We start from the raw sequence: 14,887 nt of genomic DNA, 5'->3' as shown, positions 1-14,887 counted from the left end.
GGATGTAGCCAATTCGTTGAAGTACAAAGGACTTCCCAAAGTGCAGGGGCTTTTCCTGCTTTCACTTTTCACTTCAAAATACTTTTGAAGAGTATTTACTGCTTTGAAGAGTATTTACTGACTTAACACAGGAAACACAGCAGCCAAATTGTGCACAGCAAGCTCCCACAAACAGCAATGAGATGAATGAGCAGATATTCTGTTCTAGTGATGTTGGTTGAGGGATAATATTGGACAGGAAACGGGGAAAGATCCTCTATTCCCTTTCAATCTAGTGGGATCTATTGTGTCCACCAGAGAGTTTAGCATTTCCTCTGAAAACAGAACCTCTGACTGTACAGCACTCCCTCGGTTTGCACTGACAGTATCGTCCCAAGGTCTATGCAGTCCATCTCTGAACCCAGAACCTTCTGACCAAAAGGCAAGTGTGGGGGACCACAGATACCATTTAATCTGCATGGCGAATGAGTAAATGAGTTTTGGAGCGTTAGCTTGCTGCACCTGAGCGGCAAAGGGGTGGATGCATGGATTGTTGGGCAGATAGTGGTCAGGGCAGGGGATGGTTGTGTGGGAGAGGAAGCAAGAGATGTTTGCCTTCGACACAAGCTGGGGAGAAGCTACGATGTGGCTCTGGCAAGGAGTCTTGTGGCCACAATAGGATTCCCAAAACTGCAGACAGATTGGCTAAAGTTTTAAATAAGCAAATGATTTACTGATTCCAATCTCTCCAGCGGTTACACTGTCTCACACCCTATCAAATGACCATCTGACACAGCGTGATCGCAACAGCTGGTTGTGTGTGTGGGTGCAGAGTGAATAGGGAGAGGAAGAAGCAATTGGAATCAGACAGTTTATACCATCCTGATTATAGTTCATTTGTTCAGGATCTGTTATTAACCAGCTTTCTGAGTCATAGAGATTTAAAAGCAGAACCATCAGTGCCGTTACATACCCTATTTACTCATGTAGAAGCCTCATCTGTTTGTGCTCGGGTGCAGCCTATTTCAAGTTATTATTTAATGTCCTTTAATGTGAGCTTATTATGTGGGTTGGTCCAAATGTAAGATTACACCTGTATCAATGTAACTAATTAAATTTTGCCTTGGAGTGTGCTGGGTCTAATTTATGAAAATTATTTATTCCTGAAATAAATGGCTCGCACCGTCCATTTTCCCACTTCTCATGTCTCATTTATCCCTCAACCATCGCATAAAAAGCAGATTATCCGCATACTGCACTCCACTTGCCTGGACGAGTGCAACTCAAAACCAGAAGATTGACACCACCCAGGACAAAGCAACCCCGCCTGATCGGCCACCCATCCATAACCTATAAAGATGTGCAGGTTAGGTGGATTGGTCATGCTAAATTGCCCTTAGTGTCCAGGGTTACCAGGTTACGGGGATAGGATGGAGGTATGGGCATAAGTAGGTTGCTCTTTCCAAGGGCCGGTGCAGACTTGATGGGCCAAATGGCCTCCTTCTGAACTGTAAATTCTTTGATTCTATGATTCAATATTCAATCCCTCTAAATTCGATTGGCACAATGTAACCGCAGGGTGGCACCATCTCCAGCTCCCCAAGGCTTACAAAACGCAGTAACTCTGCAAACAAGAAAAACAGAGGCAGCTCGCCTCCAGTTTACCCTTCAAGACACCCGACACCACGACCTGGACACATACCCCTGTTTTTTCAATGTTGTGAGGTCAACATTTTGTCACTGCCGATCAAACAGCACCGCACCTATATCGTAAACACTCAGGCGCATATTATCCCAAAACCAACATTACTCAAACAGGTTATTTGGCCTTGAGCTTGTGTATTGGCTTTCCTCCATTACAACAAAGAGCACGCTTTTTCCCCTTTTTTTAAATTTAGAGTACCCAATTATTTTTTTCCAATTAAGGGGCAATTTAACGTTGCCAATCTACCTAATCTGCACATCTTTGCGTTGTGGGGGGTGAAACCCACGCAGACATGGGGAGACTATGCAAACTCCACATGGACAGTGACCCCAGGGCCAGGATCTGGACCCGGGTCCTCAGCGCCGCAGTCCCAGTGCTAACCACTGCGTCACATGCCGCCCCAATGAGCACACCTTTAAAGCACTTAATTGGTAGCCGAGCGCTTTAGGATGCCCTGATTGTTGTGAAGGTTACTGTCTGAACACAATTCTACCTTTCTGATTATTTCTTAGGGCAGCATTAGAATGGCCGTTAGTCTGTGCCTGGCCTGTGATGTAACGGACCCGAGAGAATTTGGTGCTGACTCTGGGAGGGAAATGTCTAATTATGATGGGCAAAAGATAGTTTTAAAAGCAATACACTGATCCTATGCCATGAACACACTCACTTAGGCATAGCTCCCAGCTAATGACTGGTCCTGAATTTCTTTTTGAATCACACAGTGCAGAAGAGGCCCTTCAGCCCATCAGGTCTGTACCAACACGTGAAAAGGAGCTGACCTGCCTACCTAATCCCATTTTACCAGCACATGGCCCATAGGCTTACATTTTACGACGGCCAAGTGCTCATCCAGGTACTTTTTAAAGGATGTCAGGCAACCCCTCTACCACCCTCCCAGGCAGTGCATCCCAGGCCCTCGCCATGCTCTGGGTAATAAAGGATCATGTGGAATTAGGAATAAAATCTATCTTGCTTCACAGCTTGTTTTATAACACAGCGAGGTTACACCAGAAAAAAAAATACGACACCAATCTTCCTTCAACATCTGCCACTGGTAGAGTTGGGAAGTGGTGAAGGAGGTGCACTGATAGTGATGATAACAAGTTGTATGCTGTACTGAAGATCAGAGACAACAACCTGCCTGAGCGCTCCAGGGTTTGTTTTTTGAGTTTGTGTCCCACTCCAGAGATTTGGGAGTGGAACGTTACGGCCCCAAATCGGCAGTGGTGTACAATGCATCAAGCTGTTGAAAAGTCCATTTACTTCAATGGGACTGGGAAACCCTGATGGAGGGAGGGGCAGGAAGATTCCACTCTTGAGAATAATGTCTAGACTCACACCTCAGTGAGAATAATGTCTAGACTCACACCTCACACCTTTCGGGTGAGTTATTAAGCGGGGATCATAGAACATAGAACATACAGTACAAAAGGAGGCCATTCAGCCCATCAAATCTGTACCGACCCACTTAAGCCCTTACTTCCACCCTATCCCCATAACCCAATAACCCCATCTAACCTTTTTGGTCACTAAGGGCAATTTATCATGGCCAATCCATCTAACCTGCTCGTCTTTGGACTGTGGGAGGAAACCGGAGCACCCGGAGTAAACCCATGCAGACAGCGGGGAATCAAACCTGGGACCCTGGCGCTGTGAAGCCACAGTGCTATCCACTTGTGCTACCATGCTGCAAGTTTTCCTCGTAAATGATTCTATGGCACGATTCAAAGAAGAGCAGGTGAGTTCTCCCTGGGGTCCTAGACAAATTAACAACATAAAATCAAATTATCCAATCTTTATGACATTGCTCCTTGTGGGACCTTGCTCTGCACAACTTGGTGGCCATGTTTCCTACATTACTACAGTGGCTACACTTTAAAAAAACATTTCATTAGTTGCAAAACAATTTGGACATCCTGAGGTTGTGAAAGACGCTATATAAATGCAAGTCTTGTCATCTTGCACGAAGAAACCTAACTGTAGCCCCCAGTGAAGGGCATGCTAGGTTTGAGAAAAGTGAAAATGGAACTGCCAAATTTGAGCCTGAAGACTTGTAGAGGCAGTAAATGATTCAGGAACAGCAGACTATGTGTGATGAATCTTGAGTTCAACGCAGTGATGATGCAAGGTGGAGGAAGATTGCTTTGGATAGGGTAAGTCAGAACATAGAACAAGAGAAAAATTCAGAGGAGCTGGAGAAGTTGAAACAACTGCCCGATGCTTCAGCTGAAGTAAGAGGAGAGGCAGAGGCATGAAGGTACTGTCACTGGGCTAACAATTCAGATACCCAAGGTAATATTCCAGGGACTTCGGTTCAAATTCAATTGTGGCAGGTAGTGAAATTCCGGGTCTAATGATGACCATGAAATGATCATTTTGAAAACTTGAAGGAGAGTCATACGGACTGGAAACATTAACTCTGTTTCTCTCTACACAGATGCTGCCAAACTTGCTGAGCTTATCCAGCATTTTCTGTTCAGATTTCCAGCATCCATAGGCTTTGCTTTCCTTGTAAATACTCACCTGGTTCACTAGTGTCCTTTAGAAAATCTGCCATCCTGTTATGTCAGGATTCCTGGAAGGGAGGGTATGTCAGAAGTCCTGGAAGGGAGGGTAACTCTGAGTCCAGAACTGGTAATATTTGGGGTACCGGAAGAGCCGGGGTCATGGGGGGGGGGGGGGGGGGGGGGGGGGGGGGGGATGCCTTGGCCTTTTCCTCCCTGGTGGCCTGAAGACGGATTTTGCTGGGATGGAGGGACTCGGAGCCCCCAAAGTCAGGAGTGTGGATCAGCGATATGACAGGTTTCACAGACTGGAAAAAAAATCAACTTTGCTTTGAGAGGATCAATTCAGGGGTTCGCCTGGAGATGGCAGCCACTCATCGATTTCTTCAAGGAAAATTGAACGTAAGGGGGGGAGGGGAAGAGGGCGTGAGAGGAGAAAACAGGATGCATGACAATATTAGATAAGGACAGAGAACTTAGTATATGGGTAATTAGGAGATAGGGTAGGGGACGTTGATTACTGTTTTTTGTCTTTTAGTTGTTTTGCATGTGTCGGTCCACGCGGTTGTTTATGAAATGTTAATGTGTTAAACTGTGAAAATGACAAATGCTTCAATAAAATATTTTCTAAAAAAAAAGAGAAAATCTGCCATCCTTACCTGGTCTGGCCTACATGGGACTCCTGATCCTCAGCAATGTGGTTGACTCTTAAATTCCCTCTGAAATAGCCTAGCAAGTCATTCAGATTAAGGATATTATTAAACTGGAAAGAGTGCAGAAAAGATTTACTAGGATGTTGCCGGGACTTGATGGTTTGAGTTATAAGGAGAGGCTGGATAGGCTGGGACTTTTTTCCTTGGCGCGTAGGAGGCTTAGGGGTGATCTTATAGAGGTCTAAAAAATAATGAGGGGCATAGATAAGGTAGATAGTCAACATCTTTTCCCAAAGGTAGGGGAGTCTAAAACTAGAGGGCATAGGTTTAAGGTGAGAGGGGAGAGATTCAGAAGGGCCCAGAGGGGCAATTTCTTCACTCAGAGGGTAGTGAGTGTCTGGAATGGACTGCCAGAGGTAGTAGTAGAGGCGCGTACAATTGTGTCTTTTAAAAAACATTTAGATAGTTACATGGGTAAGATGGGTGTAGAGGGTTATGGGCCAAGTGCGGACAACTGGGACTAGCTTAATGGTAAAAACTGGGCGGCATAGACTGGTTGGGCCGAAGGGCCTGTTTCCATGCTGTAAACTTCTATGATTCTATGATTAAGGGCAGTTAGTGATGGGCAATAAATGCTGGCCTAGCCAGCGATGTCCCCATCTCAATAAAGAATTTTAAAAACCACATAAATAAAAGAGAATTCCGGGCAGCACGGTGGTGCATTGGTTAGCACTGCTGCCTATGGTGCTGAGGTCCCAGGTTCGATCCCGGCCCTGGGTCACTGTCCGTGGATTCTCCCCATGTTTGTGTAGGTCTCACCCTCACAACCCAAAGATGTGCAGGGTAGGTGGATTGGTCATGCTAAATTGCCCCTTAATTGGAAAAAAAAAATTGGGTACTCTAAATTTACATCAAAAAAGATTTACTGCATCCCCATCGCTGATACAGTGCACACATGCACAAATATCCCAGTGATTAAGTCACAGAGTAACTGAGCCATACTGGCCAGAAGGTGTCAGGGTAGATCACTGGTGTAGATCACTGGGGTGTGATGAGCTAAATTTGTAACCGGCACTGTGAGAAGTGCTGCAGTTAGTGGCACCCCCCACAGTGCCAGAGAGAGGAAAGTCTACTGGGGTTTCATCTCCAGTGACTGCTATTGGAAACAGCCTTTGAATGCCAGAGTCAACTAGGCTTCTCCCAATTAATTTAACTCCACTGTTGCCATATTCTCTATTTTAACCATCTCCTCCACAAACTCCATCCATAAGCTCAGCCCATAATAGACGTTACTAATTTCTAATTCATTCAGGGGATGTGGGTGTCGCTGGCTGGGCCAGTGTGTATGGTGCATTCCTAATTGCCCTTGAACTGACAGGCTTGCTGGGGCATTTTAAGAGTCAACCACATAAGCTGTGTCTGTGGAGTCACATGTAGGCCAGGCCAGGTGAGGGAGAGCAGATTTCCACCCCTAAAGGAGAGAACAAGCACCAGCTGGGTTTCATAGCCATCATTAGACTTTTGATTCCAGATGTTAATTGAATTCAAATTTCACCATCTGCCATGGTGGGATTCAACCCAGACCCCCAGAGCCACTGGGTCTCTGGATTACTAATCCAGTGACAATTCCACCACCTCCATGCACAATACCTGCATTTAATAACGGCCATATGGGCAACAGGTTTGCTTAACAAAAGGGTATTAATAAACCATTTGGTAGTTCTGAGCCACACCCCAATATCTTATGACCCGTTTTATTGCCATTATTTACGAGCATTTTTTTAAACTGAATTTAAAATTCTCACGGTAGGTTGCGAACACTCGGGGCAGTTCAATGCCAACTTTTCCACACTGGTTTCTGAAGTTTGCGTTCCTGTGAATATGGCCATCAAAGAGCCTCTGTGACTTTGATTTGAAAAGGTTAATCAGTTCACAGGGATTGATGGCTGCAGATAGGAGTTTGCAATGGCAGAAAGAGAGAGAGAGAGACAGGGAGGGAGGGAAAGGGTGAGCGAGAGCCTGTGTGCCTTCTACCCCAATGGAGAGGGGGAAGAATGTTCCTCTCTCGAAGCTGAGAGATTTTCTGTTTTCTGGGAATGCGGGGTTAAGTAATTAAATCCAATTTCCCAGACGCCACTGAAGTTTTGTTAAGATTGTAAACTGCTGCAGGTTTCCAGAGACAGGGATTGGGAATGTTCACTGTATTCAAATGGGAAGTGGTTTCAAAGCAGCGGTGCAGACCGACCTGGCTCCATGTGGTCCGAGAGGGGCTGGAGGCCAGTTAAACCAGGTTAATCCCCGGTCTGGCTGCGCACTCTCCCGGGTTAACCCCCTGTCCACATCCTCACTGTCCCGGGTTAACCCTCTGTCCGGGTGCCCCCTCTCCCGGGTTAACCCTCTGTCCGGGTGCGCACTCTCCCGGGTTAACCCTCTGTCCGGGTGCCCACTCTCCCGGGTTAACCCTCTGTCCAGGTCCTCACTCTCCCGGTTAACCCCCTGTCCAGATCCTCACTGTCCCGGGTTAATCCCCAGTCCGGGTGCGGACTCTCCCAGATTAACCCTCTGTCCAGGTCCTCACTCTCCTGGGTGAATCCCCTGTCCGGGTCCTCACTCTCCCGAGTTAACCCCCGGTCCAGGTCCTCACTCTCCCGGGTTAACCCCCGGTCCTCACTCTCCCGGGTTAACCCCGGTCCTGGTGCGCACTCTCCTGGGTTAACCCTCTGTCCGGGTCCTCACTCTCCCGGGTTAACCCCCTGTCAGGGTCCTCACTCTCTCGGGTTAACCCTCTATCCGGATCCTCACTCTCCCGGGTTAACCCTCTGTCCGGGTCCTCACTCTCCCAGGTTAACCCTCTGTCCGGGTCCTCACTCTCCCGGGTTAACTCGGTCCGGGTCCTCACTCTCCTTGGTTAATCCCCTGTCCGAGTGCTCACTGTCCTGGGTTAATCCCCGCTCCGGGTCCTCACTCTCCCGGGTCAACCCCCGGTGCGGGTCCTCATTGTCCCAGGTTAACCCCCTGTCCGGGTCCTCACTCTCCCGGGTAAATCCCCAGTCTGGGTGCTTACTCTCCAGGGTTAATCCTCTGTCCAGGAGCTCACTGTCCCGGGTTAATCCCCGGTCCGGGTGCCCCCTCTGCCTTGTTTGCTCTCTAACAGACTGGGAGCTGGCGGATTCAGAAGGGGCGCTGCGACAACAGGATTGAGAGCGGGAGAGAGATTGAGGGAGGACAGAGATAGACAGAAAGGCAGAGAGACGCAGAAATGGGGGAAGAGTCAGAGCGGGCTGGAGAAAGGGAGGGAGGGTGGTGAGAGAGGAGAACGGGAGAGAGAGGAAGAAAGGGGGAGAGAGAGTGAGAAAAGGGGAGAGAGAGGAAGAAAAGGAGAGAGAGAGGGAGAAAGGGGGCAGCTTTATGTTGAAGCTGTCTGGAGCGGGGTACCTGTCCCGCCAACATGGGGGTTGGGGAAGGTTTCGAGCCGGATTCAACATCACTCCCTGAACAGTCAAGGATTCTGTGGAACCGCTGAAGAGGCTGGAATTCCCGTGTGAAATACATCCCCACAGAGTGCTCTCGGGAAAGGGAGCTGGAAAATCTGGGAGAACCGCAGTGTGTGTGAGAGAGAGAGGGAGAGATCCCCGAATGGGGAAAAGACAGAAAGGGGCAGATAGAGAGTGAGGCGGGGAGAGACACATATACACACAGCAGAGGGACAAACAGAGCGAGTGAGAAATAGAGGCAGAGGGAGGCACGCGCAGCTGCGGGACAGAGCGATATGTAGGGCTAGGGAAAGAGAGGGATAGTCAGTGAGAGGCAACAGAGGGACAGAGAGGGTTGTAGGGACAGAGCGGGAGTGAGGGACAGAGAACGAGGGACAGAGAGAGACACACACAGACAGCAGAGGGACAGAGCTGCAGGGATAGGGAGAGCAGAGGGACAGAGAGAGAGAGAGAGAAAGCAGAGGGACAGAGAGAGGGGCAGGGATAGAGAGAGAGAGAGAGATGCTGGAAGTCCCACTCCCATCTTTACCACACATTTAACCCCCAAAATCAAATCCTGCTCAATTGAATGTTTTTCCCTGTGGGAGAGACACGTTGCCCGATGCTTTCACCGTGCGTTCCCTGCAGTGGGAACCAAGCTGCCCTGGGCCCCGGGGGGGGGGGGGGGGGGGCAGAACCCACCGAGCTGCCCGATGTCCGCAAAACCATTCGTCTCATTCTCAACCTTTCCTTCTCAGCTCTCTCTCTCTTTTAAAATAAAAACACTTTATTTAATCCAGATGTGTCCTTAAACACCCGCCAAATTCCACATCTGTCGGCAGGGAGGGGGGAATAGAAAATGCTGGTATTAGTTTAAAAACATACATTACAATGCGGCAATCCGTAGCAACTCCACTGGAAACACCTGATAGAATGTGTGGAGCAACAATTCAGTGGCACTGAATGAGTGGTGGGTATTAAAAGCGCGCCCAGAAGGAGCAGAATGAAGCAGTCCGTTCCCCTGGAGGAACAGGCTCTTTAACAGTCGCGGCGAAAGTTGACTGGGAGAAATTTCCTACCGTTCTGTGCAATGCCAAGTTTGAAGACGCAACAGCAAGTGATCCACAGGAGTGCGGCCGATCCCATTCTCGCCAACATCTCTCCTCGCAAAGCCTCCTGTCTGTATTCTCTCTTCTCCTCCCCCTACCCCCGGAGGGGCAGTTTGTGTGTGTGTGTGTGTGTTTGTATAATCCACTTCTGTCCTGATGCCCCGTTATGTCCTGGGTGCTCAGGAGGGGCTAGCTGCCTCTGGCTGCTGGGCTCTGCGGTCCTATCTCCCTGACACACGGACAGGGGCAGCGGGCACTAACACGATTTCCGCTCCCGCTCTCCTCGGCTTACTTTCCCGGGCGTCAGTTTCTATCTCTCTTTCGCTCCCAAAACCCCCCACAATTAACAGTACGAAAATTGCGTCCTCTTTAAGCTTGAGATGGTGTCACTTCCTCTTCGATAGCCGGTTCCAAGGTTTCCTCTCTCTTCTCTGTTACATCCTTAGGGATGGACTGACACCAGATAAACCGCGGTCCACATACCGAGAGAGAAGGTGGGGAGCAAAATAAACACTCCCACTCACACACAGGGTTCTCCTCAGCTGGGGGCGGACGCCTGGCTCGGCAAGTGGCAGGCAGACTGGCCGCTTGCTCTTCAAATCACACCTCGGTCAAGAAGGCGACACAAGCTTGCTCTACCTCCCGCACCAACACCTCTCCTTCCAACTTCGCCCCGACACACGAAATAGGCACAAGTTGAAGGAGGAAGCGCGGAAACTGCGGTTTCCCCTCCGCTACTCCTGTGTCTTAAGGGTTGCGGCGCCTCTGATCTCCTTCCTGTGTGTGAGAAAGAGCAGAGAGTGAGTGTGTGAGTGAGCTCTCTCTGCCTCTCCTACTGCTCTACACGCATGAGGATTGCGAAAGCATTAAGGAAAAGGGCGCTCACATTACACCCCCCCCCCTCCCCCAGAACAGCAAGGAAAAGCTACCCGAGTATCACCCCTCACACACACTCCGGACACTCCCCTCACACACACTCCGGACACCCCCCTCACACACGCTTTGGACACCCTCCTCACACACACTCCCCCCCCCCCCACCCCCTCACACACACTCCCCCCCCCACACTCCGCATCCCCTCACACACACACTCCGCACCCCACCCCCTCACACACATTCTGCACCTCCCTCACACAAACTCCGCAACCCCCTCACATACACTCCCCCCCCCCCTCGCACACACTCCATCCCCTCACACACACTCCGCATCCCCTCGCACACACTCCATCCCCTCACACACTCTGCACCTCCCTCACACACACTCCGCAACCCCCCCCCCCCCCCACACACACAGACGCCGCACCCCTCACACACTCAACCCCCCTCCCCTCACACACTCCGCACCCCTCCCCCCCCACCCCCTCACACATACTCCGGACCGACCCCCTCACACACACACTCCGCACCCCCCTCACACACACTCCGTACCCCCCTCACCCACAATCCGCAACCCCCCCCTCACCCACGATCCGCAACCCCCCCTCACCCACGATCCGCAACCCCCCCCCCTCACCCACGATCCGCAACCCCCCCCCCCTCACCCACGATCCGCAACCCCCCCCTCACCCACGCTCCGCAACCCCCCCACCACCCCTCACACACTCCGACCCCCCCCCCCCCCGCCACACACACACCCTCCGGACCCCCTCCCCCTTCACCTCCCTCACACACACACACACACTCACTCACTCGCCACACGCTAACCCTGTTTTAAATAAACCTGGCCCAGAATCAGCTACAAAAATGTTCCTCACTTCAGTAAGGGCGCGCGAACACTGACGTGTTATTTTGCGCAACACGTTGTTTTGGATTGTTTGTGTGTTTGTGTGTTTACAAGGATTGGGTTTTTTTTGGTGCGATTTCTTCACCGCAAACGCGGCTGTTCACTGATAGTGAACTTACTGAGCAGCACACAGCCCGCTCCTTTGAGCAAACGGCCGCTACATGTCGGTGGGTGGGGTGGGGGGAGATTGCAAAACGTGCTCCACATCTACAACTGACGATAAAGTTGGAAGTGGTGAATCCGATGCGATGCCTGGATGCACTTTAACCAGCTGACGGGGCCGCAACTCGCCCTCCCCGTCTATGCCCGGGGCAGGTTGACCAGGGGAGGCATCATAGTCCTCCAGCTGACTATTGCACTGACTCCGCTCCCACATACATCTTTAATGCAGCAACCCCCCCCCACACACACACACACAGCATGTCTGTTTATGTGTTCTCAATAATTTCCGATTTCGCCACCGCGATGGTTTCTTTCAACTGGACCAATGTTAATAACTGGTCCGCACGCACTGGGCAAGATTCTCGCCACCACTGACACTGCACGGCTCACCGAGGGAGCCTCCGGGGTCTCAGAGGGGCATTCATTCCACCGTGGGTAATTTACAACGGAAAAACACTAAAGTTTCTGTGTGAACGGGTGCCGCTGTGCAGATATACACTGCTGTGAAACCGATTCCTTTGCTGCTGGATTAGGGCAGCAGATTCATTGTACACGGATCCCTGATCTGGCACCATGATGCACCGGGGATATAACGTTGCAAAGTCTCTACAGAACTCCGTAACACTAACGTAGCCAGAAGATAGCCTCAGTATAAACTTGTGACAGAACTCCATGATACAGATGGAATACAACACCATCATATACCTGTGATAAAACACTGATATATCTGAGATAAAAATACTGAAATACAAGACCATTACATGTGAGATCGTGATTTACCTGTGATATAATATTGTGATTTACGTGTGATATAATACTCTGATTTAACACTGTGATATAACACCACGATTTACCTGCGATACAACCCTGTGATTTATGTGTGATACAACACCGTGATCTAATAATGATAATAATCTTTATTAGTATCACGAGTAGGCGGCAAGGTGGGGCAGTGGTTAGCACTGCTGCCTCACCGTGCGGAACCGGGTTCGACCCCGGCACTGGATCACTGTCCCTGTGGAGTTTCCACATTTGCCACGTGTCTGCGTGGATTTCACCCCCACAACCCAAAGATGTGTGTGCAGGGTAGGTGGATTGGCCGTGCTAAATTGGCCCTTAATTTTTTTGAAAAAAAATTGGTTCTCTAAATTTATTTTTAAAAACTTGTGTCAGACGTATGGATTACATTAACACTGCAATAAAGTTACTGTGTAAATCCCCTAGCCACACTCTGGCGCCTGTTCGGGTACACTTGAGGGAGAATTCATAATGTCCAATTCACCTAACAAGCACATCTTTTGGGACTTGTGGGAGGAAACTGGAGCGCCCGGAGGAAATCCTCACAGACACGGGGAGAACGTGCAGAATCCGCACAGACAGTGACCCAAGCCAGGAATCGAATTTGGTCACTGGCGCTGTGAAGCAACAGTGCTAACCACTGTGCTAGCTACCTATCTACCCGTGATATAAAATTGATACAACACTGTTAGGGGCTGGTTTAGCACAGTGGGCTAAGACAGCTGGCTTGTAATGCAGAACAAGACCAGCAGAGTGGGTTCAATTCCTGTACCAGCCTCCCCTAACAGGCGCCGGAATGTGGCGACTAGGGGCTTTTCACAGTAACTTCATTGAAGCCTACTTGTGACAATAAGTGATTGTTATTTACCTGGGATATAACACAGTGATACAACACCATAATTTACCTGTGACACAACACTGTGTTTTACCTATGATATAACGCTGTGATCCAACATTGATATAACACACTGATTTATCTGTGATATAACAGTGTGATTTAATTGTGTCATAACAATGCGTTTGCCTGTGATATCACACTGTACTTTGCTTGTCATATAACACCCTGATTTAGCTATAATACAACATGTAATTTATCTGTGATATAAAATTATGTTTTACAAGTGATATAACACCCTGATTTACCTGTGATATAACAGTGCGATTTACAGCGCTGATATAACATAGTGATTTACCTGTGATATAACATCTTGAGTTACCTAGATATTACACTGTAATGGGTCTGCGATGTAACACCATGCTTTATCTGTGATATAACACTGTGCTTTACCTGTGATATAACACTATGCTTTACCTGTGCTGTAACACTGTGCTTTAACAGTAGATTACTTGTGCTGCAGCACCCTGGTTTTTCAGTGATACCACACTTTGATTTATCTGCAAAATAACACCCAGAGTTACTGGAGATCTAACCAGTGGTTAGCACTGTTGCTTCACAGCGCCAGAGTCCCAGGTTCGATTACCGGCTTGGGTCACTGTCTGTGCGGAGTCTGCACATTCTCCCTATGTCTGCATGGGTTTCCTCCGGGTGCTCTGGTTTCCTTCCACAAGTCCCGAAAGACGTGCTTGTTAGGTAATTTGGACATTCTGAATTCTCCCTCTGTGTACCCGAACAGGCGCCAGAATGTGGCGACTAGGGGATTTTCACAGTAAATTCATTGCAGTGTTAATGTAAGCCTACTTGTGACAATAAAGATATTATTATTAATACCATGATTTACTGTGATATAATATTGTGATTTACGTGTGACATAACATTCTGACTTACCTGTGGTATAACACCGTGATTTTCCTGTGATATAGCACCCAGATTTACCTGTGATATAACACTGATTTACCTGTGATATAACACAGGGTTGAATTCTCCGTTGGCATGATCCTCCGTTTTGCTGGCAGCGCACTCATGCCTACGGGTTTCCTGACGGTGTGGGAGTGCCCACAATGGGAAACCCCATTGGGCGGCTGCCGGGATGGAGAATCCCGCTGCTGGTGGGGGCACGCCGCACAAGAAAATGGGTACACCAGGATGGAGAATCCCGCCCATTATGATTTATCTGTGATATAACACCATGCCGCCCATGGTGGATTGGCCATGCTAAATTGCCCCTTAGTGTCCAATAGGTTAGGTGGGGTTACGGGGATAGGATGGATACGTGGGCTTAATTAGAGTGCTTTTTCCAGGGGCAGGTGCAGACTCAATGGGTCAAATGGTATCCTTCTGCGATGTAAATTCTATGATTCTATGATTTACCTGTAATATAGCACTATGATTTACCTGTTATAATACCTAGATTTATCTGTGATATCACATCCTGATTTACCTGTGGTATAATACTCAGATTTACCTGTGATATAAAACCCTGATATACGTGTGATAAAGCACCCAGATTTACCTGCAATAGAACATCCTGATATATCTGTGGTATAACACTGTGATATAACACCCTGATTTACACGTGGTATACCACTGTGATTTACCTATGGTATAATACCCAGATTTATCTCTGATCTAACACCCTGATTTATTTGTGATATAACAGAGTGATTTACCTGTGACATCACACCCTGATTTAGTTGTGATATGACACTGTGATTTACCTGTGATATAACGGCATGATTTACCTGTGATACAACACTGTGATTTACCTGTGACATAACAGCATGATTTACCTGTGATACAACACTGTAATTTACCTGTGGTAC

General features: G+C 48.7%; 1 protein-coding gene across 2 annotated transcripts in view; it reads right to left on the bottom strand.

Annotated features, from left to right (window-relative positions):
• Positions 1–10,295, bottom strand: part of LOC140395287 (neuropilin-2-like) — a 181,678-nt gene extending 171,383 nt beyond the window's left edge. The window contains exon 1 of one of the 2 annotated variants that reach the window (XM_072482875.1): positions 9,394–10,295. In XM_072482875.1, the coding sequence (XP_072338976.1) occupies positions 9,394–9,472 (79 nt within the window). In that variant the 5' untranslated portion in view covers positions 9,473–10,295. The remainder of the gene's footprint in view (positions 1–9,393) is intronic. The other variant, XM_072482866.1, reaches the window with a different exon arrangement.
• Positions 10,296–14,887: the final 4,592 nt, after the last annotated feature.

This window comes from Scyliorhinus torazame, chromosome 2, assembly GCF_047496885.1.
Source record: "Scyliorhinus torazame isolate Kashiwa2021f chromosome 2, sScyTor2.1, whole genome shotgun sequence".
Classification (NCBI taxonomy): Eukaryota; Metazoa; Chordata; class Chondrichthyes; order Carcharhiniformes; family Scyliorhinidae; genus Scyliorhinus; species Scyliorhinus torazame.
Note: the sequence above shows the minus strand (reverse complement) of the source record. Positions and strands in the feature narration are given on the sequence as shown.